Genomic DNA, 20,549 nt, shown 5'->3' on the forward strand with positions numbered 1-20,549 from the left:
AAAAAAAGATAAAAATAATAATCCTTAAGAAGAGAGAAAAAGAAAAGTAAATAACAAAAAAAATGACATTTATAGATTTAATAAAATAAATAATCGACTTCTAATAGGGAAAAAAAGAAAGTTAATTTAAGAAAAAGACGATGAAAAAAAAAAATAAAACTGTAGCAATGTCAATAACAGAACCAATAAATTTATAACAGTATGTCTTACATCTTCGGGATGAAGTTGGATTTCCCAAGTTGTAAGTCACTGCCCCCTTAATTGTCGGTAACTAGAAGTGGAATTTTATGAATCATTTTTTGATGTATTCTATTGATTCCATTTATAATTCCCAATGCAATTGGCTATCTCTTACAAACCAAGGAGCATCCACTTTGATTCTTGAAACTTTATTTTGAAATTATTGTAATTTTTTTTTTCATAAAGGATGCCGCTCCCCAGACATTAGCACTGCTAACCTGGCATAGGTTTGAGTTAGTTAGATGTTGATATGGTGGTTCCAGGTAAGGCGGAGATTGAGGTGAATTTCCAGGTATCTTAATGTTACACGGGCAGGATTCCATTGGACATTTTTACCTTTGAGGATTAGTTCTGGTGGGCATCTGAGAGTAAAAACTTTTGAAGTACACTTATCTCAATGGTCAGATTAATCATCCATTTAGTGAATTATTGTTCTAGATCATGAAGGTGCCTTTGTAAAGTATTTATAGCTATTATTATGTCATTATGTTGAGACAACACTGCTATATCATCAGCAAACATAGTTGGAGGAATGTGTGGACTGGATTGGAAGAGAAGCGGAGAAGGACTGGACCTTATGGAGTTCTAGCATGGGTTTGTCTGAGGGTAAAATTCATTTATTCTAACAGAAAATGTTCTGCCGTTGAGGACTGAATATCGTCGAACTATTTCAGAGTCTACTTTCTATAGGTTGTATAAGGCTGTATAGGAGACCTCAATGCCAAACCTCATCGAACACTTGTTCAAGTCCAAAAATGTTAACGGTTACGGAGTAGAATGACTGTACTGAAAACCAAATTGAAAATCCAGAATTATTTTGATACACTGTAAAAAAAAAAAAGAAAGATTTCTTTTATAACTAATTCCAGCAATTTTTAAAAAATGGGTAACAAACTGAGGGGGCAATAGCTATTTTCCAGATTCATGTATTACTACGAGCTCGGATTTCTTCCACATATCGGGGAAATATCCAGTACGCAGGTAACTGTTAACAATTGATGTAATGAAAACGACAGCTTTTCTGGGTAACATTTTAATAGCTAAAACTGGGATCAAATAATTTTTTTACTTTTCTTATCGACCAGGAAAGGTCGTACAGTTGCTTCATATAAGTTATTAGCAACATTAATATCAGTATAAGCCAACAAGAGAAATAAAATGTTTAAATCAAGGAGCAGAAAACTTAAATTATATTAAAAACAGGAAATTACTGATCTAAATAAAATGAACTCAAAGAAAATGAAGAGGTCTTTGAACAAAAAAAATATTTTATTTACACTTTACAAAAATAATAAAAGTTAAAATACCTTCAACCATAGGTAAAAGTATACAGTAAATGTTTATAGTTTTATTTTCAACTATCTTTCTTCCTAACATCTTCACTCTCAGTAATATATAAACCTTTCTCAGCTTCCTAAAAAATATTTTTCATTCAGATAAAATTTAAACAAAATTAGTATTATTATATTTTTAACAACTAATACGTCCAGTTTTGGATAACAAATTTGAGATCCTCCAGTTCAATAATAGTTTCGGTCTAAAATTGTATTTTAAGCTTAAGTAAAAGACTGGGATGTCTTGTTTCACTTTAAAAATGAGTACTTCAATTAATAGTCAACAAAAAATATTATGTCATTAAAGCTACTTCTAATTGAATAGAATATTATCACCACTACTTATATTGATAAAAACTGTTACTCCATATGTTTGCAATATTAAGAAACAGAACATTTTAGTTTAGACAGACCAATGACCAAAAATGTTTTTTTTGGACTCAGGGGTCTTTAAAATAGATAGATCCATTGAAAACTATAAATAGAAAATTTAAACCAATTACAATACTCTCATCACCTATGTGGTAAGGAAAGATTAAAGTAATTTGATATTTTCATTAATAACTGGTTAAAAATAACAAACCATAGTGTAATAATCTGTATTTTCAAAAAGTGCACCTGATTGGTGGCGATGGCAACCCAAGCCATCCTTCTAAGGGACATGATTGAGAGAGAACACTCCATCACCTTAGACATTTAAGGAGAGGCAATCATTCCTACTGAAGTGGTAACCTATGGTAAGGTCCTGAAGGAAGTTTTATATGAAACCTCATATGGAATAGTTGGCAAGCAAAGTGACTGTCAGCCTGAATGGACTCAATCATGTTGGTAGTGCATTGGGAGGGCCATCGATATTCAGTGACCATGGCCAACTACAAAGGTAAGTTGCAGGGTATCTTGAGGTAGGCATCCGTCTCTTAGAGCCTGAACCTTGCAAACTGAAAAGAGTGGGTTAGCATCTATCCAGAAGATAACTCTGTTTCAGGAAAACAAAGTGTACAGAATAGTGTCTCATGAGACAAGGTTCTAGCAGGAGAGATACCTCTCTTCTCTTGGTATCAAACACCTTCAGTAAAAAATGTTCAGAAAGGAAACAACCCAATAAACGGAAGGAAGTACTGAAAGAAAATGCAATTCAAGAATGGAACAGGCAGTGGGTCCCTACCTTAAGGAAATACTTTCTCATCGTCCAGTCTCGGCTTGGAACAAGATTGGTCTAACCTGACTACTGTATCTCTCAAGTTGCAAAGCTAGGGAAAGGATCTTGATCCTAAGCCCCATTTGCAGTGTTCCAGAAATTACTGAATATTTTATCATGACCTACACAGTCTTTGGAGCAATGAGGGCCAAGCTAAAAAGGAGTACTTGCCTCTTCAGTCTTGATGAAGATTTTTTCATCTCATAATGGAAGAGAATTACTCATACTACAAAGCCTTTATGTATTGGTGAAAGGAAATATTAGATTTAGCCTACTACAGTATAAGAGCTACATGAAGAAGGCAGCAGCATGTTATTGAAAATGAACCCCAAAATCCAATGAACATTGGATAGAAATGAAGAGGAAGTAATGGGACTCTTAACAGGAACTAATTAATGTTACTGTCTTCTACAATAAAATCGAACCTCCAGTTGCCGAAAGGCAAGGTATGGAGGAAAATAAAATAAACCTTTTTAAAAATAGACACTAATAAAGAACGATACCTCCAAAGCAATTAGTCTCTGTGTTTCTTTGATCTGTAATATATCATTAACATGTGCTGCAGAATACTTTTTACTAAATGAAATTATTGCTGTCCTGTCTGCTTTAAGGCAAGCTTGTGGCATGTTAGCTAATGAATTTCCAAAATTAACAGCTTGACCTAAACCTGAAACAATAAACATAACTGTAATATTATTATGTAGTAAGTATTATAAAGATTACACAGGATATAATTAAAAATAAAAGAGATGATTGAACAAAGATTAATAATTAATCCCACAAAGGGAATTTAAAAAAATAGGAGATTAACCAGAAAGAAATAAGTACAAAATCTTGATTATGAAAAATCCGGAATTGAAACCTAAATTTCAAATTGAACAGAAGAATAAACTCGAACCCAAACTACATAGTTTCCAGGTCAAAGACAAACAAAATAAGAACAGCAAAAAAAAAAATCCCCAAAGAAAAATTGCATGGTTCTGAAGACAACTCGCAGGCTGAAAATATAAACAAATTTTAAGGCTATATCAGGAAAGAAAGGATAGGATATAAACCGAGAAACATGCATATGCGAGGCAGTGATCAAATAAATAAATAAGAAACTAAGCATCTGGAAATAACATGTCCAGCAGCTTCTCAATCAAGAAACTCAAGAGTAATATTATGATGAATCATCCTGTTCTGGATTTATGATATGGTTTTCCAAGACATCTAGATGAACATTGAAATTAGATTCAGGGAAGATGTGGCAAGATAAAGGACGTATTCCAAAATAATTCTGATAATAAAAACTACATTAATTTATTATTTGTATAATGATTTATTATATATTATTTAAACAATGATATTGAGAATCTTAACCTGTTCCACATGCTACAATTCTTGTTGCAATGCCTGATTCTAATGCTTCCTTCGACTTTAAAACCCGACCAGTTAGCATGAGATCAAGAGCTTTATTCACACCTAGATTATAGCACAACCTCCTTGCTATAGTATCAGAAATGGGAACACCTAAAAAATTAAAACAAATTATGATGGAATACCATTCAAAAGCACATTTATTATAATTAATTAATCTGAATAATGAGTAAATAAATAATGAAAAATAAACAAAAAGCAATTATTAACAAAACACACATTGTTTTAAAGCAATCTAAATAACTGTCATTATGAAAAGCAAAAAATCTTTTTCTTTTTTTTTGCATCAGAATATACATGGGAGGAAGATGAATAAAAAAAAAAAGTGGAACAATTAAAAACAAATATTTTCAAGGCGAATGTTAATTTGTCTAGAAAAAAATTCTAGTTACCAAATTTTCTAGCATAACCACCCATCACAGCAGTTTCTTCAACAATTCTAAAATCACACCAAAGGGCTACATCAAATGCTAACCCAACAGCAAAACCACTTATTGCTGCCACTATAGGCTTGGAAGTAAATGTTTCCAGCAAGCCCTAAAACATCAAACGTATGTTATACTTGTTTTAAAAATAATTAAGTATATTATAAACCCTTACATGCTCAGTTTACTAACAACATCTTCTATTTCATTAAAATACTTTGGATTTTCATTGAATTCGGTTAAATCATAGCCATAGGAAAAATTTCCTCTCTCCCCATACAACACTGCAACAGGTGAAGAGTCATCTCCTTCGAAAGAATCAATGGCTTCCTTTAACTTTTTCACTAGATTTATATTCAAACGATTCTTGGAATCTGGCCTATTTAGACCAATACAAGTGATAGGTCCAATTTTTTTTATAATTAAAGAATCTGTAAACAATTAGCAGATAAATATCATGGGAATGAATAAACTGTAAACATGTTCTACACCCAAAACTTACTAGATGAAGAATATCTAAATATCTGAAGAATGGTGTGCTGTTTGGAATATTGAATTGCTATTACTGGCAATAATCCTTTCCTTAGTAACCTCCAAGACATCTAGACATATGCAAATATTCATTATGGTAATTTAGTTAGTTATGTTGATACTTTAATTTAAAATTTATAAACATTTTTAATGCAAATTCAATTTATTTAAATTATGGTATAAATACAGTAAGTTGTTTTCTTCATTTACAAAGATAAAATAAACACTTATAAGTTTTCTAATATATAGATTATTGACCGTATGTGAATTTGAAGATAGTCAGTGCTGTGGCCAAGAACAAAAATTGTTTCTATTTATTGATGGCTAACGTTTTTACTGAGAGAAGCACTTTATCAGGGCTGTTGAGATAGAAGAGATGTACAACAAACCATTGCTGTTAATACCTACTATTTTCATTATTATAACTTTTATAATGTTGGGGAAACTGGTTTTTATAAGCTTATCCTGGGAAAATTCAATACAAGGTGTATAGTCAATATTCTTCAGGACCAGGTTAAATAGATCAATACTTACATATGGATGAGAGGGTTGGATAACTTCCCAAAGGTTTTGGTTAAATACAAAAAAAAAATTTAATGTGAACCCAAACCATTAACACCTTGATAAACCAATTGGCTTCAATCTTTTCTTTTTTTATGGTCTCATTTAGAAAAGCAAATGTAGTATAACAAATTCAGGCATTAAACAACTGAGTTTAGAATTGGCTAAAAATGTAATTTTGCTTGATACTTGCAGGACTAATCAGAAAATGTTCAAAATAAAAGTAAGTAATACATCACCTCTATCCACTTAAATTTTTTGTGGGGTAGTGGATGTTATTCAATTATAATAATGACCAATAAACCCAGTTTACTTTTATTTTTAATTTATTACCAGTTCATTTTTTAGTCATAGTACAAGATATAGCCGATAAGTAATGCTTTTTTCTTGAGTAAAAAAAAAAAACAGTTATTCACCATTTCAAGACTTTTAGAAACTTGGTGAATTCATCTCCCTCTTTGAAAAGTTTTAGAAATCTATGGTACCAACGAATGGAGAGAACAGGTATGAGGTAGCCAACTAGGTTATCTTTCTGTTAAACCGGCGAAAGATATTCTATACAAAGAGGTGCCATAACTTTACTGTTCTTCAAATCAAAAAAGTTGGGGAAAATTGGCATACAATGTCCGCCGCCTTACATATGTTACTAACAAATAATAAACACCTGCTATATCCACCCACATTACTGTCCTCAGAAATAAAAATAATTATAAAAAAAAAGTGTCTGAGAATGAACATTAATAACAAAAAACAAATTATATCAATAGCAAATAAAATGCTTGACTTGTAATTTTTCTTTTAAATCTTCAAGATAAGTTTAGGAAGGGTTGAAAAAAGATGGTTGAGCGTATGAAGTAGATTTTAGGAAGAGAGTCCGGGTGGCAGTCAATAAAGGTATCAAAATAGTAAAAGAACACTATTTATTGTTAACCAACGTTTCGCCCCACTTTGCATAGCTTCATCAGGACTGTCTGAATTGCCAGTTGTGTTACAAACAGACAGCCCTGACGTAAGGTTGTTGTGATAAAGGACTTGAACTAATATCAATATAGATCTTTCGATATTTCAATAATATCGAATACAAATATTTATATCTTAGATAACAAATAATATCGATATTTTAGGAGATTCTTAAGAATGAAAAAAAATACGTTTTTTTTCTGTTCTTCAAGTTCCTAAATCAAGTTCAGAATGTGATGTCTTGATTTTACCTTCTCTGTACATCACTGAACAAGTGTAAAAAATAATAAAAACGACGGATTTCGCCGAAGAAATAGCTTTGAAGTTATTTATAATAGGAAGTATACGAGTTGCCATGTAATTATAACGAGGTATCTAGGCATTTTTGGTAGAATTGAATGGTAAATCGGTTTTGAGCGTTTCTATCGTTCCAGGCAGGTTTTATGAAAAATAGCCATGTTTATATGAAAAAAAAAAAGCCTGGTAGAAGAAACGGTGAAAAATAAAACATTATTTAGAGGAGATTGTATTAAAAAATATTAGATTTATTAAAAAGGTAGATAAAGTTAAATTTGTAGTTTTTAAAGCTCTTTAATTTTGTATACAGCTTTTGCTAGGGTGTACTGTTACCGAGGTACGAGGTAATTCATATTTGTTGAAATTCAAAAAAAGATTCACGAGGTCCCTGACACAAGTGCACTTCTTAATCTTCAGGACTTTTGATAATACCTTGATTAGATAAGGTCATAATAAAATAATAATTACCTCGGCTTTAATTTAGGTATGAGCCAAATTTGAACATACATTGACTGGTCTATAACACATTGTTTTTTCTTAATAAACGAATTTCACAATTTGTCAAACCAAATATCAGTATCTGCCACCTTCTTCTGTCCTACCCTCTCTTGCGTATTTTCAACTATAAGATAAATTCTCAAAGACTGTACAACATGCCATAACTTCTTGGCATGAGGAATATTTCCTTTAAATAGTTCCAGTTTCAGTTCTGTGACGTAAAGAGCCTTTCTGATACAAATTTGTAAACTTTTACCCTTATTTATTTACGTAATTTTTCAATATGTCCTCAAATATGGGAGTCCCGCGTGACTAGATAAAAACATAACACCATTTAAATATGACCGGTTCATACATCTAATGGCTTTCCAGCGCTCGTCCTCACCTTTGGTGAAGGATGAATGAACCAAACGAAGTCCTTTAGACTAGGGTAAGACCACCTCTTTTAACCAACCGAGTAAAAATTGGCTCGAAAATCCTAATGCTCCTAGAAATTCTAAACTCCATATTATATTATATATTTAAGCGAACCGTATTATTTTTCCTTTTAACTCGTCCAGTATAAGGCTTAGGATACTGTAAAGGAACTTATTTATTACACCTCGGCCACAAGGATCCCTATTTATTAAAAGTACCTATCTTCACCAACTGAGGCCTATCGGAAGTTATGAGCGAGCGGATATCAATTGGTACGGTTATTACTCCAACTAACATAATTTCAAAGAACAGAATAATCTCATGATTGAATTGAGTAACAGTTTCGGGCCATGCCTTTCTTTTATATGAAGTAAGGGGAAGATTTATTGAACAACCAGATTCATTTGGATGAAGGCACCACTTCTATTAGTCTAACTGAATAATGAAGTAATTCTACCTTCAATCCCTACATAATATACCTTTGGAATATCAACATAAAATTTAAAAAAATTAATTTTTTATCTATACAACTTTAATTTATAGTTTTAAATTTATTCCAACTCAGGTATCAACAATTCTTAAAAACAACCTCTATTATGGTTATAACAGTTTTTGGGAGGATTGTTTCTATGTTGGCTTTTAATTAATTAAGGCCTAGTTCGGCTTAATTTTGATAGTCGATAAAAGATCTCCATTAGTCTCAGAAAATTATGGATTACAGTAAATACATTATTTCTGTAGTACTGATAAGTGTTATCACACTATCATACTGTGAAAATAAATATTCGAAGGAAGTAAATACTAAACATCACAAGACTCCCAATAAAGTACAATTTGTTGATGAACCCAATGTTAATATACGAAATATTAATAAACCTTTCAGGATGGCAAAGCTTAATCTACTGTGGACAAAAGCACAATCGGTAAGAGTAAGGATTTTTTGAAAATTATTTGTATATTTTTTATGAATTCCTTGACTTAACAGCTCAGGAGATTAAAATACAACATATTAGGTTTTTTATTTGTACTGCATAAGAAATTATTTATATACTTAACCATATATTCTGTTAAATGACTTTTAACAGAATCTCCACTTAACTCACTCTGATGAAGGCCTAAAATTCAGGTAAAAATACGGGCCCAAATAAATACATTTTGTTTATTTGTGTATCTTTGCTGACTACACTCCCGACCATCTCATGTAATTATAGATAGATCAGAGCATCTACCGAAGTGTGTTAGTTGTTGAAATAAAACCCTTTTTATTTTATTCCTTATACATTTACAAAGTTTTCACTCTTCATTGTATTCACATTTTTAAGACGTTAGTTTAAAAAAAAGAAATAATAGATGTTCTACTCCATGGAAGCTAAAAATTATTTAATTTTTTTATTCTGATCACTCCTTAATTATGTACCAAATGGTAGTGAACAAGCGTTAAGCTCAAAGTAAAATAGTTGATGTGGAATCACAAATATATAGCAGATATCAAAATAACCAACAGACATAATTGGTTGATCATTATATATTGTTTGTTATTCATTAGTTGCTGAATCTGATACTGCTACCAATAATGAAACCAGTCACTTGTGAATGGTTCTCAGGCTTGCTGCATTATAATTACCTATAAGTTCTAATTAGTACTGAGATTAGTTGTTTATCACTGAGATTAATTACTAATCTCATAGATTAAATTAGTAATAGTAATTAACACTCAGATTTTTAAACCTATTTACTTCACAGAGACTTACAGAACCTAAACTGAAATCTCTTTTTTCTGAACTAAAAATACATGATAAAGAAGAGTTAAATTTTAAAAAGTTGAAGGCCGAAGGAAAAGATAAAGATGGATTACTTGAAGCAGACATGAGGAAAAGATTAGTAGGTAAATTATACATACAATTAAACACCATTTTCATTAGTATTAAAGGTTACACTTTATTATTATCTTTTATTAAAGGACTTAAAATGAATTTCATTTCATTTTCAGGCATAATGAGTTCGTATGGTTTACTTGAGCATTTTGATGATGTAAGTAATCCACAGAAACATAGAGAACATGAGCCTGAAACTGGAAAAGTAAAGTACATGAACAAAAGTCTTTTTAAGGACAAAAAATTAAATAAATTATGGGAGAAAGCTGAAACTTCTGGATTCACTCGTAAGTCATGGTCCCAATATACAAAAAGTTCTTGTAATCGTTAAAATCACTCTTTAACAATTTTCTTCATAATCTCCTATAATGATGTTGATTATTCAACTTCTATGAAGTTTAAAAAAAAATTACAATAAATTTTAATATCAATATCTTTACTTTCACTTATATAGCAATTGAATACTAGATATATTTCTACCACAAATTGACTTACAACATAAACTCAAACCACTGGCAGTTCCAACCCCTTTGAAATCCCCCCCAAAAAAACAAAATTGATTTACTTGAAAACTAGTTTCTATTACACATAAATACAACAGGTACTTTTATTATGCCTTTGATTGGAAAATAGATGTATTTTAAAATTTAAATTAGGTAAACATTTTTTATTAGATTTATGTAATTTAGCTAAATTATCTCAGTGAAAATTTCTAGATCCGCTACTGACAAAGCTGTCTTACTTCTAAGCCTTTCAAGACAGTGGCCAAAATTTTCGAAGTTATACCAGATCTTGACTCCAGTTTGTTTATGTCTAAAATCCTTTTAAATATGGCATATTATATCTTATCTTGTTGAAATATGTTTTGTGCTTTTATAATAAATAAATTTTACTAAAATAATACATCATCTCTGACAGCTGAGGAACTTAATATCCTACGACAAGAATTTGAACACCATCAGGAAAAGGTGGATCAATATTACTCTGTCTTGAATGATGTCCAAATGGGAGATCAGGATGCCACCAGGAAGAGTAAGTGTAATTAGAATTATTATTATTATAATTTATTTTTATATTACTGTTTTATCATTTGAGTTTACTTATCTAACTTTTAAAATATCAATGATGAATGTTAAGCGAAATTATTTCAATCAATTTTTTTAAATTGAACTTAGAATATGTTAGTCATCCACTTCTTGAAGGCCATTATTGGATGATATCACTAGAAACCAAACAAAATTTTAGGCTAGATGTATGACCTTTTGCTTGGGTAAAAAAATATAATTAAAAATAATTCTAGTATTTTAATCTTCAATACTCATAATTAACCATGACCCTTCGTAGTTTATGTATATGTAAATATACTATTTTGCAGATCTAACATTAGGACTTTTGTACATTAATATCGTATAACACAAACAGCCAATAAATCAATAATTTGGATGGACCAATGAATGAACAAGAGGATTGTTCATATTTATATATTGCTACTATTCCAAGATTCCATGGAAAAAAAAATTAATTCACCCCAATTTTTGATTAACTCACTGAAAACTATATATAGTTAATAGTAAAAATTTATGACTCTGCCAACTATAGTTAGGGCGAATAAAATATGGCTATTTCCAAATGTTATAAAAAATTAATTTTTCATTTGAAGCTCTGTATCTTAAACTATATACGGCACTAATAAACTCAGTGGAACATCTTTTAAAGTAGAGTAAATTTTCTAAAATATGAGCCGTAATAGTTTATGTTCAATATTAGTTGAGATACAGTTTTTCAGACAGCAACATTTTTTTTCTAAACAACAAAAAAAAAAACAGTATTTTCTTTATCTATCTTCTTATTTATTTTGGCAAAAATCATAGAAATTACTACTCTCTATGAACAATGTACAGATCTCTATTTTTACTTAATTGAGGAGTAATAGCAGTAATTGGAGTAGCAGTTTACATGATATTTACCTAAATAAATTTACAAAATATTGATTTATCATTGTTAAGAAAATACGTTTGGGTTCATGGAAAGTTATACCTCAGGGACTAGAATACGTAAAGATGCATATTAGCACCTAAATTAGAGCTATTTCAATGTACTATAACGAAGTTGATTATTTAGGATCAGCATATAGGTTTTTTTTAGAATAAAATAAATTTCAGGAGGAGTACATCTTAAATACTTCAATAATTACTTTTTAATGACATTTACTGTATCTCTTGTTTAGTCTGGGTAAAAATTGAACTATTTTCTAACAGAAGATAAAGAGCCATTTGTTTCTTTACTGGAAAGAGCTCAAAATGGATATTTATAATGTCTGGAACAGCTGCCCATTTTTATTCCCGCTAACCATGCCTGGCAGTCATTAATTTTGACTCTTAAATGTATATAGTTTTCATTGGAGTAATCAGTAATTGGGGTGAAATAATTGGTTTTGTTTTTTCTCTTCTTGGACTCTTGGACTATACTCTCTCTCCTAGTCAGTAAGCAGTGGTGTATTCCTCCTTCTCTACCAGCGTACTTAGTTATTATAATATGGATACAACAAGCCCTACCCCAAGCAGACAAGCATTTTCCTATGGATTGTAGTATCACTTACTTTTATGGTTTTTAAAATAAAAATAGCAATGTGGTTATGATAAATAAAATATCTAAATGACTAACATTTCTCTTTACATTGTTTTATATATTTATTTTATTCTTTCAGATTCAGTTGATACTAAACTGGAACATTTGAATGAAATCGACCAGGCTGAAGAAGGAGATGATATAACTAAAGATTATTTGTCAAAAGTAAATCAATTAAGGTGGGTATTAATATTTTTAATTTTCGGTAAGATCTCTAGGCTTAGTTCTTTATTCTAAGGTTCTATAAAATTGTTCATTTTTAATTGCCTACTATTTTGTATCATTTTATTTTTTTATATATCCTCTATTTTCACAAACACTTCAGAAGTTTATTTTTTAAAAGGGTTAAAAATACAAATACAGTGCTAAAAGTTCTAAATATTTATTTTTGTTGCACCACTAAAATTTTAAAGAAAACAAAAAATGGATATTTCCCTGCATTTGTTAAATTGCACTCATTTTGTGTATTAAATACATTGAATCTCATAAAGAAGATACCATATAATAAGTAGAAACTTAATGTTTCATATGTATGGACAACCCAAAGAACTTGAAGTAATTCAAATGTAACCCGAGTTCTATTAACACAACATTTCTAGTATTATTAATTACTTTTGATCTAATGTAGGGTCTTCCAACGATGGACTGTGGGCCAAAACCTTTTCCCGAGCACTACCGATCCTGTTCCATTATAGTTTATTCTGATATTGTTATCAAATTTATATTTTATGTAAATCATAAAAAATAATTATCAGGTTTATTTATTTATCTGTAAATCGTAATATATGATATGATAAGATGAGAAAATAGTTCATTGGTATGTTTTTACGACGAGTTTACTAGAGCCTTGGTCCTTACGGCAGAAGTCAGTATGACGCTCAGGCAAAAAATTTGGAAACCCTTGATCTAAAATTTATTAGTAAATAATAATGGATTTGTTTATACTTTAGGGATAAACACAGAGAAATCAGGGATGATTATGACAGGTTGTACAGACTTGCAATGAGTGGACCAGATAGTAGAGACTTTGTCGAGCCTAAAGTTCAAGGTTTATGGAATATTGCAATTAAAGCTAATTTCACTCCTGATGAATTGGATTCAATCAGGGTTTGTATATTTTTTTATAATAATTTAATTTTTTTTTCTGTTTCATAAGTTTTATCAAATATTTCAGTCAAATCTTCTTATCTTGGCATTTTTAATGTAAAGATAATTGAAGTTGCCTTTTATTTCCAAAATTTTCAGGATTACATTTCTTGTATTATCTGATTTAGGTGTACATTTCGTGATTATCGTGAAAAGAAAACAAGACAATAACTTAGATATTAACTCATTTTTTAGGATTTTGTGATAAAATTAAATTTTACATAACTGTATTTTAACTTAAACATTAGGTTATTTTTCTACAATAAATCCTGAACTAGTTCAGTATTAATGTACTTGCATGTTCAAATGATTCCTAGATCAGTCAAAATAGTTCTGAACTTGGCATTTGTACAGGTTGGAACAAATGTATTTTTTCAGTTTTATTGGTACTCAAGTCGTCGAAAAATGCACATGCTTCTGACTGTTTTTTACTGTCAAAAGTGGTCAATGAAACAGATCTATTGTTAATAATATTAATAGAACTTCTTTAAAGTGGAGGGCTAGAAATTCAAAATTTTGATTCTATTCATCATAAAAAATTATTTTTAATGTTGTGTAGTATATGCTATTATGTGTACTTTTAAATAACAGATAAAAACCATTTTTTCTTCTGAATGTTGTAGCACTTTTTTGAAGTTTAAATTAGTCAGTATTCTGCTTGTGTTTACTTTGGTATGCAATATCACTTACAATAAGACTTTGATAATCTGATTAGATTGTCCAAACTATCGAATCATCTAGATTATTGAATACATAATGTATATATTATGGATTTAAAATAAATTTACATACATACGTTCTTAACAGTCCTTAATTTTCTACTTTTATTTAAAGAAGACCTTAATGTATTGCATATTGTGATGGTGTATATGACATACAATGAAAAACATTATCTTTATAATTATTAAAAATAAATATATAAGTATTAAAAAGTAAGTGATTATTAATATAAGCATTAAAAAGTAAGTAATTATAAACTATCAGAATTATGTTCTGTGTGAAACTTACATTGGATTTGTAGAACTGGTTAAATTATAAATTCTGTTACTTTTATTCATTTTTGAACTAAGTGCTTATTTGCTTTGGCATTCAAAATAAGACGAGTGAATGTACTTTTAAAAAATTTATTCAAAATAAGTATTTTAATTTATCCATCTGCCAAAAAGTACTCTATTTTTTCCATAAATCCTATGTTGGTTTCATAATTGATTTTATTATTATTATCCAAAATCTATATTGTTATAGAAAATTATTAAATATTCCCAATTTTTAACATTTTTTTGATATATTTATTCCCTAGTAAAATTTTTTTTTTTTTAATTTATATATATTTCAGTGATGAATTATTACAAGCTAGTATAAACAATTATAATATATATTAATATAAAAACATTGATACTTATAATTTAGAATAAAATACTCTAAAATAATTTATCAGTTTCAGTCTTAATTTTAAAATACTCTCTAGAAATTTTCTCATTAATTGTTTTTTTAGGTTGAATTAGCACATTATGAAAAACGTCTATTAAAATTGAGAAGAATGCATGTTGATGCAGCACTGGAGGAAGAGTTGAAGAAGAAAAGTAAAGATCTTGACAAACTTTCAACCGCTGAAATAACAGAAGATATGATAAAGAAGCAAACCAGAAAAGTTGCTAAAATACATTTAGATATTGAGTCTAGAATTGCAGCTAGACATTCTGAATTGTAAAATAATATTTAATTCTCTGATGTATATATTATAATTGTAAATTTTAACCAGTAACCAAAATTATTCTATATATTTTTCTATCATAAATGTTTATGTGATATTATATCTTTAAAGAGTTTTAGATCTTAAATAATATGTGTAAACATTAACTTTCACTTGTCTGTACAGTGGTCGTGATTAATCATTAACACTTCCATGTTATAATTTTAGAATAAATTAAGGAAAAGAATAGTGAAACTGGACTTCCTAAGTTATGGTAGAAAGAAAATATTTTTAAATTATTACTAATTAAATCTCAAACTTACAATGAATAATCCTAATTGATGGGTTAAGTTCCTTTCTAGATTATATCAAGATTTTGAAAAAATATTCAACCTGTAAAAAAGATAAAATTTGATAGTTAGTGTGAATTAACAAACTGTTTATGCTTAATCAATAAAAAATCTTAATTAGCTACGTATATTTTAATGTATATATTATCCTTTTCAATTTAATAGATCACAAAATGTCTCAATAGTAAAACGAAGCCTATGGATCTGAGGAGTGGAGGAAGAAATAAATAAAGAAACCTCAGCTAGATGTACAATTACAAAGAAAGATTAATCAATGAATAATGAATGAAAAAAAAATTACTATTACAGTATAATTGAAAGTTTATAAATAATACTTTTTGTTCCCCATACTGCTATACAATTGTATCCTATTTCTTTTTAAAATCAATGTACAGTCCAAGAGTGTTGGGGAAAAAAGGTAACTTACTTCACCCCAATTTTTGATACTTTAATGAAAACAAAATAATGTTCCTCATAGTTGGGGGAGAATAAACAATGGCGGCTGTTATAAATCATTACAAAAATTAATTTTTCATTCAGATCTGCAAAACATTAAAACAATCTGTAGGACACAAAAACATACTATAACATTATTTGAAGTAGAGTAAGTTTGCTGAAATATGAAACCTAATATCTCTCTTTACATTCAATAGTTCCTGAGATACAGTTTTTAAAAAAAAACAACTTTTTTTTTTCAAATAACGAAAAATCAGTATTTTAGCAAGTATTATGGAAAATGTAACTTGCTACAAATGATGTACAGATCAGATGGTTATTAGCTCGCAATTGAGGAGAAGTACGAGTAGCATTTTCCACGTTATTCGCCAAAATAAAGTTGCAAAGTTTCGATTTCTCATTCAGAAAAAACTTTTGGTTTATGAAAAGCTATATCTCAGGAACTAGAATTCAGATGCCTATTAAATTAAGCTATTTTATTGACACCCAAATTATGATTTACATTATTTGAATGTACTATAAAGCAGTGAATAATGTTTATCTTCATATGTTCATATACCTAATAAAGGTTTTTAATGTTTCAGTTAGTTTTAAGGACATGGGGCTCCGAATGAAAAATGAGTAAAAATTTCAGGTTTTCTCCATTAAAGTAAGTTTTATGGGGCGTGCATTTTAAAAACTTCAATAGTTACTTGTTAATGAAATGTACTGTATCCCTTGTGTAGTCAAGGTTAAAATTTGAACCATTTTCTAACAGAAGATAATGAGCCATTTTTTTCTTTACTAGAAAGAACTCCAAATTGAAATGTTCATAAGTTATAGAACAGCCACCATTTTTTATTCCCCCTTACCATGGTTGGCAGAGTCATCAATTTTGACTCCCAACTGTATAGTTTTCATTAAAGTAATCAAGAACTGTGGTGAGATGGCCTTTTTTCTCCTCTTGGACTATTCGGTTTTGTATACTGAACATATAATTAGATATTAAGGATACAATTCACAGACAGCAATAAAGTAAGAAGATAAAAGAACTTATGAAAGCGGGCTTGTGCACGTAAGTGGAAAACTTAAAAAAATTAGTATTAATAAACTGCCTCTTGCCTCTAAGAGGGTTAATAAACCCACAAAAGCAGAAAAATAAGGGACACATGCACAACAGTGCTTTTCTAAAATCAAGTTACATGAAGGATTCTATGTTAGTCTGTTTACATTTTTAGGTTATCATTTTTTTTTTTTTGTTTAATAATAAAAAAACTCAAATTACACATAAGGGATCAACATATTCCACTTGCAGTTAAATAGTAAATTTTTCTTACCCAAGTGTAGGTTTTGTATCTGAACAGATGAAGTGAATTACATCAAAATTTACCCTAGTTAAGTGAAAAGCATATTTTGACTCAAAAGTAGTTATGGAACATACCTTTCTTAAGTAACAGGCTTATTATTGAAAATAATAAATCAAAACAAACAGAGCCCAATATGTTGTATATTTTTTATGGTTATTTTTTTAATTATATTTAAAATTATTATAAAATAATTTTTATACGTTTTCCCTTCTTTTTCTATAATTCTTAACTTTTTTCTTTTTTTTGTGTGTGGTTTTAGAATAGTAATTTCAACTAAACACTTAATAGTTTTCTTATATATTTTGAAATGAAATTGCAAATGGTTATGATGAGTTCCATGGATCATCCTAGGGTCACCTGTTGAATTTGGTACTAGATATGAAAAAAAAAAACTAATGTCAAAAGGAAAAATGTAGGTAGGTTTTTGTTTGTGACTTTTGGATTATTTGCATCCTAAAATATAAAAATTCTATGAGGGAAGTTGACTTTTTTTTGTCTATTACCAAGGTTTTTTTTTTAACTATTATTGAAATTAATCTACAAAAAGAAGAAGAAAAAGATTAGAAATGATTAGATTTTTATTTTTCCTTTGACAAACAATTATCTAATTGGCCAGGAATAATGCCAACAATGTTCTCAACAAGATATTATCATATCTCTAAGTGTCATATTTCTTAATTCAGTACTTACTTCTAGAATGCTGTCTTCTGGTAAGTCGGTTACATGCATAGCATTTTTAATTTTATTTTCTCCAAAAATAGCCCGCAAAGTATTTGGTCTCAACTGTCTGGCCATTTCCTGCAATATTTTTTGTGAGAAATTAATACCATGGATTTTGAGAATTAACTAATGAAAAATATACTGAAAAAAACATTAAGAAATGGATTCAACAATATTTTTGTAGAACCAGAAATGTTCTCTGTTAAAACTATCAAATTTTTTGGATCATATTTATCCAAATTCATGTAACTTTCAGGCTAAATTTGAGATCCAATTTTAGGAATTGGAATTTTCATAATTCTCTATCACAGCCAATTCCCTTCAAATATTTAACAATCATGTATAATAATTAGAGTTAAAGCAGATATACATGTTGCAGAGAGCGACATAAAAAAAAAACAACATAAATCTCCGACCCTGTGAACGTAGATCATTCTTCCCAAAAAAATGTTGAAGCAAAAAAAAAAAAAAATGTTGACGAGCAAAGTTGACAAAATTACAATATTTTCATACTTCTCTAAACAAGATGGGAAACAGGTATCTGGTAGAAATCGATATTGGGAACAATCTTGAAGGTCAAATTAACTGATGTCTCATGGAATATTAATAGGTACTCAGAAGAGCAAGTGGAGGTATCAGTAATCAAAGTTAATCCATAAAATTGGTAATAATAACAGCTGCAAACTCGACAGTATATGAATCAGTAAAAAAAGAAACATATTTTCTCTCATTTAAAAAAAAAATACAATAGAAGAACATTTTGGGGAAAATAAAATTAATTCTAATTTTGAAAAGTTAAAAATAAAATAAAAGAAATATATAGGAAGATAGTGGTGCAGGGTTGCGGTCGAAGGTGAATTTCTCCTTTTTTTTTTTTTATTTTTACGGTCAACTATATATACATATATAAAATAAAAGAAACATCTCAAATACATGTATGCATCTTAAGAGGAAGGGTGGGAAAATCCAGTTTAATTTCAGTTTTATTTACTCCAAAATATACAATAATAGTGCCATCTTTGAGAGAACTAACTGATTCTCATTTCTGATTCATCAAAACGGCAAATAATTTATTCAGCGTGATTTTAAAAAATAAATCAAATAAAACCCTCTTAATTTATTGATGAAATTTCTATTATTGGTATGCTTACTGGATCTGAAGGCCCAACTAAATTTCTGAAATACTTGGGAGTTTTTTCACCCATTCCTGTTATTTCCATTGCCAAACATGCTCCAGATATTAATTCACTGACCATTTCCTGTAAATAAAAATTTTATATATAAATACAATATTTTTTTAATTTTATTTTTTCTTCATAATCTCCTTTATTATTAAATTTAAAAAATACATACATACAAATGCATAATACAAGAGTATACTAGCATACTACTGCCTTAGATTCCCTTGTGGCATTGTAAGGATATAAATACAATAAAAATTTACTTTTCTTTAACTAGCCAGTCTATGTAAAAAAAATATCGAGTAGCAATTTAAAAATTAAACATTCAAAAAAATAAATAAAAAAATTGGTAAAATCTTAATAAAATAAAAATCTTAATATAAATCCTCTTCTTAAAAGCTTAATCATATTTTTTAAAGCAATTAAAAAGCCATTATTGTAAATTAGGAATTTATTATGTGATAGTAAAGACATGCAAATTTGCATTTTTTAAATAAACTTCTGAACTCAATACAAATAAAGTTATGAAATATTAAGATACTCACAGGATATTCTTGAAGAACACCTCTGTATACTTCAAAAAACTCCTCAGCATTGACATTATCAATATAAAACATTTGTAATGCAGTAATAGAGTATCCTTCGTGTTCAATCATACACATAATTTCTCCTAAATGACCTGAAAACCAAACATTGTTCAAATTAAGTTAATGTTATATCAAAATATATTATCTAGTAATTATTTATCAACTTGAGATCTGGAATAGATTTTACATGGAATAATTTTCTACAAATACAATTGATAATGGAGATGGGAGAGTATAAGCATACTATACTATAACTACTATATTATTATTGGAAGAAGATTTTTGGTACAGAACACCATTCTTATCAGCCCTGACGAAGCCTTGCAAAGTGGAGCGAAAAGTTGGTTAATAATACATAGTTTTTGTTACTATTTATTGGAACCAGGTTTATCTCCATTGGTTCAGGCTGACTCTGCTCTTTCCGCCGATACATGTAGGGACACTGTCGGGCTATATGTCCCTCTGCCCCACATTCAAAACATCTCGTGCGCGGGCAATGCGCCACTAGATGCCCAACCTTACCCCAACCATAACACTTGCGGTCCTCCCGACGATCATTGAATCTGGGTCTCACTTGTGATGCTCTACTTTCCTGGTTATTATTTTTCTCTCTCCTAACATCTCTGTGCTCTCTCCTTCTCCAAGGGTTAGGCATGTTTCTCGGCCTTTGATATTCTATCCGGGTCCA

At 29.4% G+C, this 20,549-nt stretch overlaps 3 protein-coding genes and 1 long non-coding RNA gene across 6 annotated transcripts in view; 2 read left to right on the plus strand and 2 right to left on the minus strand.

Moving 5' to 3' along the window:
* Positions 1 to 133: 133 nt before the first annotated feature.
* On the minus strand, positions 134 to 6,340 carry LOC106687876 (probable enoyl-CoA hydratase). 2 transcript variants are annotated; one of them, XM_014432030.3, is made up of 8 exons: positions 6,125 to 6,340; positions 5,119 to 5,218; positions 4,809 to 5,047; positions 4,584 to 4,728; positions 4,135 to 4,284; positions 3,276 to 3,439; positions 1,548 to 1,654; positions 134 to 1,026 (listed from the first exon to the last, which is right to left on the minus strand). In XM_014432030.3, the coding sequence occupies exons 1-7, from the start codon at positions 6,125 to 6,127 to the stop codon at positions 1,595 to 1,597; spliced, it is 861 nt and encodes a 286-aa protein (XP_014287516.1). In that variant the 5' UTR covers positions 6,128 to 6,340; the 3' UTR covers positions 134 to 1,026; positions 1,548 to 1,594. The 2 variants fall into 2 exon arrangements, with proteins under 2 accessions (XP_014287516.1, XP_014287515.1); XM_014432029.2 differs by lacking the exon at positions 134 to 1,026 and having other exon boundaries at positions 1,489 to 1,654.
* LOC136795141 (uncharacterized) lies at positions 2,008 to 4,078 on the plus strand. The gene is made up of 2 exons (XR_010842701.1): positions 2,008 to 2,454; positions 2,560 to 4,078. It is a non-coding gene; the product is annotated as an uncharacterized lncRNA (long non-coding RNA).
* Positions 6,341 to 8,473: 2,133 nt separating the features above from the next.
* On the plus strand, positions 8,474 to 15,699 carry LOC106687864 (alpha-2-macroglobulin receptor-associated protein). Its single transcript, XM_014432015.3, has 7 exons — positions 8,474 to 8,803; positions 9,624 to 9,765; positions 9,871 to 10,041; positions 10,673 to 10,786; positions 12,462 to 12,561; positions 13,333 to 13,489; positions 15,024 to 15,699. Exons 1-7 carry the CDS (start codon positions 8,591 to 8,593, stop codon positions 15,237 to 15,239), a joined length of 1,113 nt encoding a protein of 370 aa, XP_014287501.1. The 5' UTR covers positions 8,474 to 8,590; the 3' UTR covers positions 15,240 to 15,699.
* The window catches only part of nmdyn-D7 (nucleoside diphosphate kinase homolog 7), a 16,522-nt gene continuing 5,784 nt past the window's right edge, over positions 9,812 to 20,549 (minus strand). The window contains exons 7-11 of one of the 2 annotated variants that reach the window (XM_067044772.1): positions 19,820 to 19,953; positions 19,245 to 19,352; positions 18,064 to 18,171; positions 15,545 to 15,614; positions 9,812 to 9,951 (exon numbers count right to left, since the gene is read on the minus strand). In XM_067044772.1, coding sequence (XP_066900873.1) covers positions 15,585 to 15,614; positions 18,064 to 18,171; positions 19,245 to 19,352; positions 19,820 to 19,953 — 380 coding nt within the window. In that variant the 3' untranslated portion in view covers positions 9,812 to 9,951; positions 15,545 to 15,584. Of the gene's footprint in view, positions 9,952 to 15,002; positions 15,139 to 15,544; positions 15,615 to 18,063; positions 18,172 to 19,244; positions 19,353 to 19,819; positions 19,954 to 20,549 lie in introns of those variants that run through there. The other variant, XM_067044773.1, reaches the window with a different exon arrangement.

Source organism: Halyomorpha halys, unplaced genomic scaffold (assembly GCF_000696795.3).
Source record: "Halyomorpha halys isolate HHAL.00 unplaced genomic scaffold, Hhal_1.1 Scaffold1020.1, whole genome shotgun sequence".
Taxonomy (NCBI): domain Eukaryota; kingdom Metazoa; phylum Arthropoda; class Insecta; order Hemiptera; family Pentatomidae; genus Halyomorpha; species Halyomorpha halys.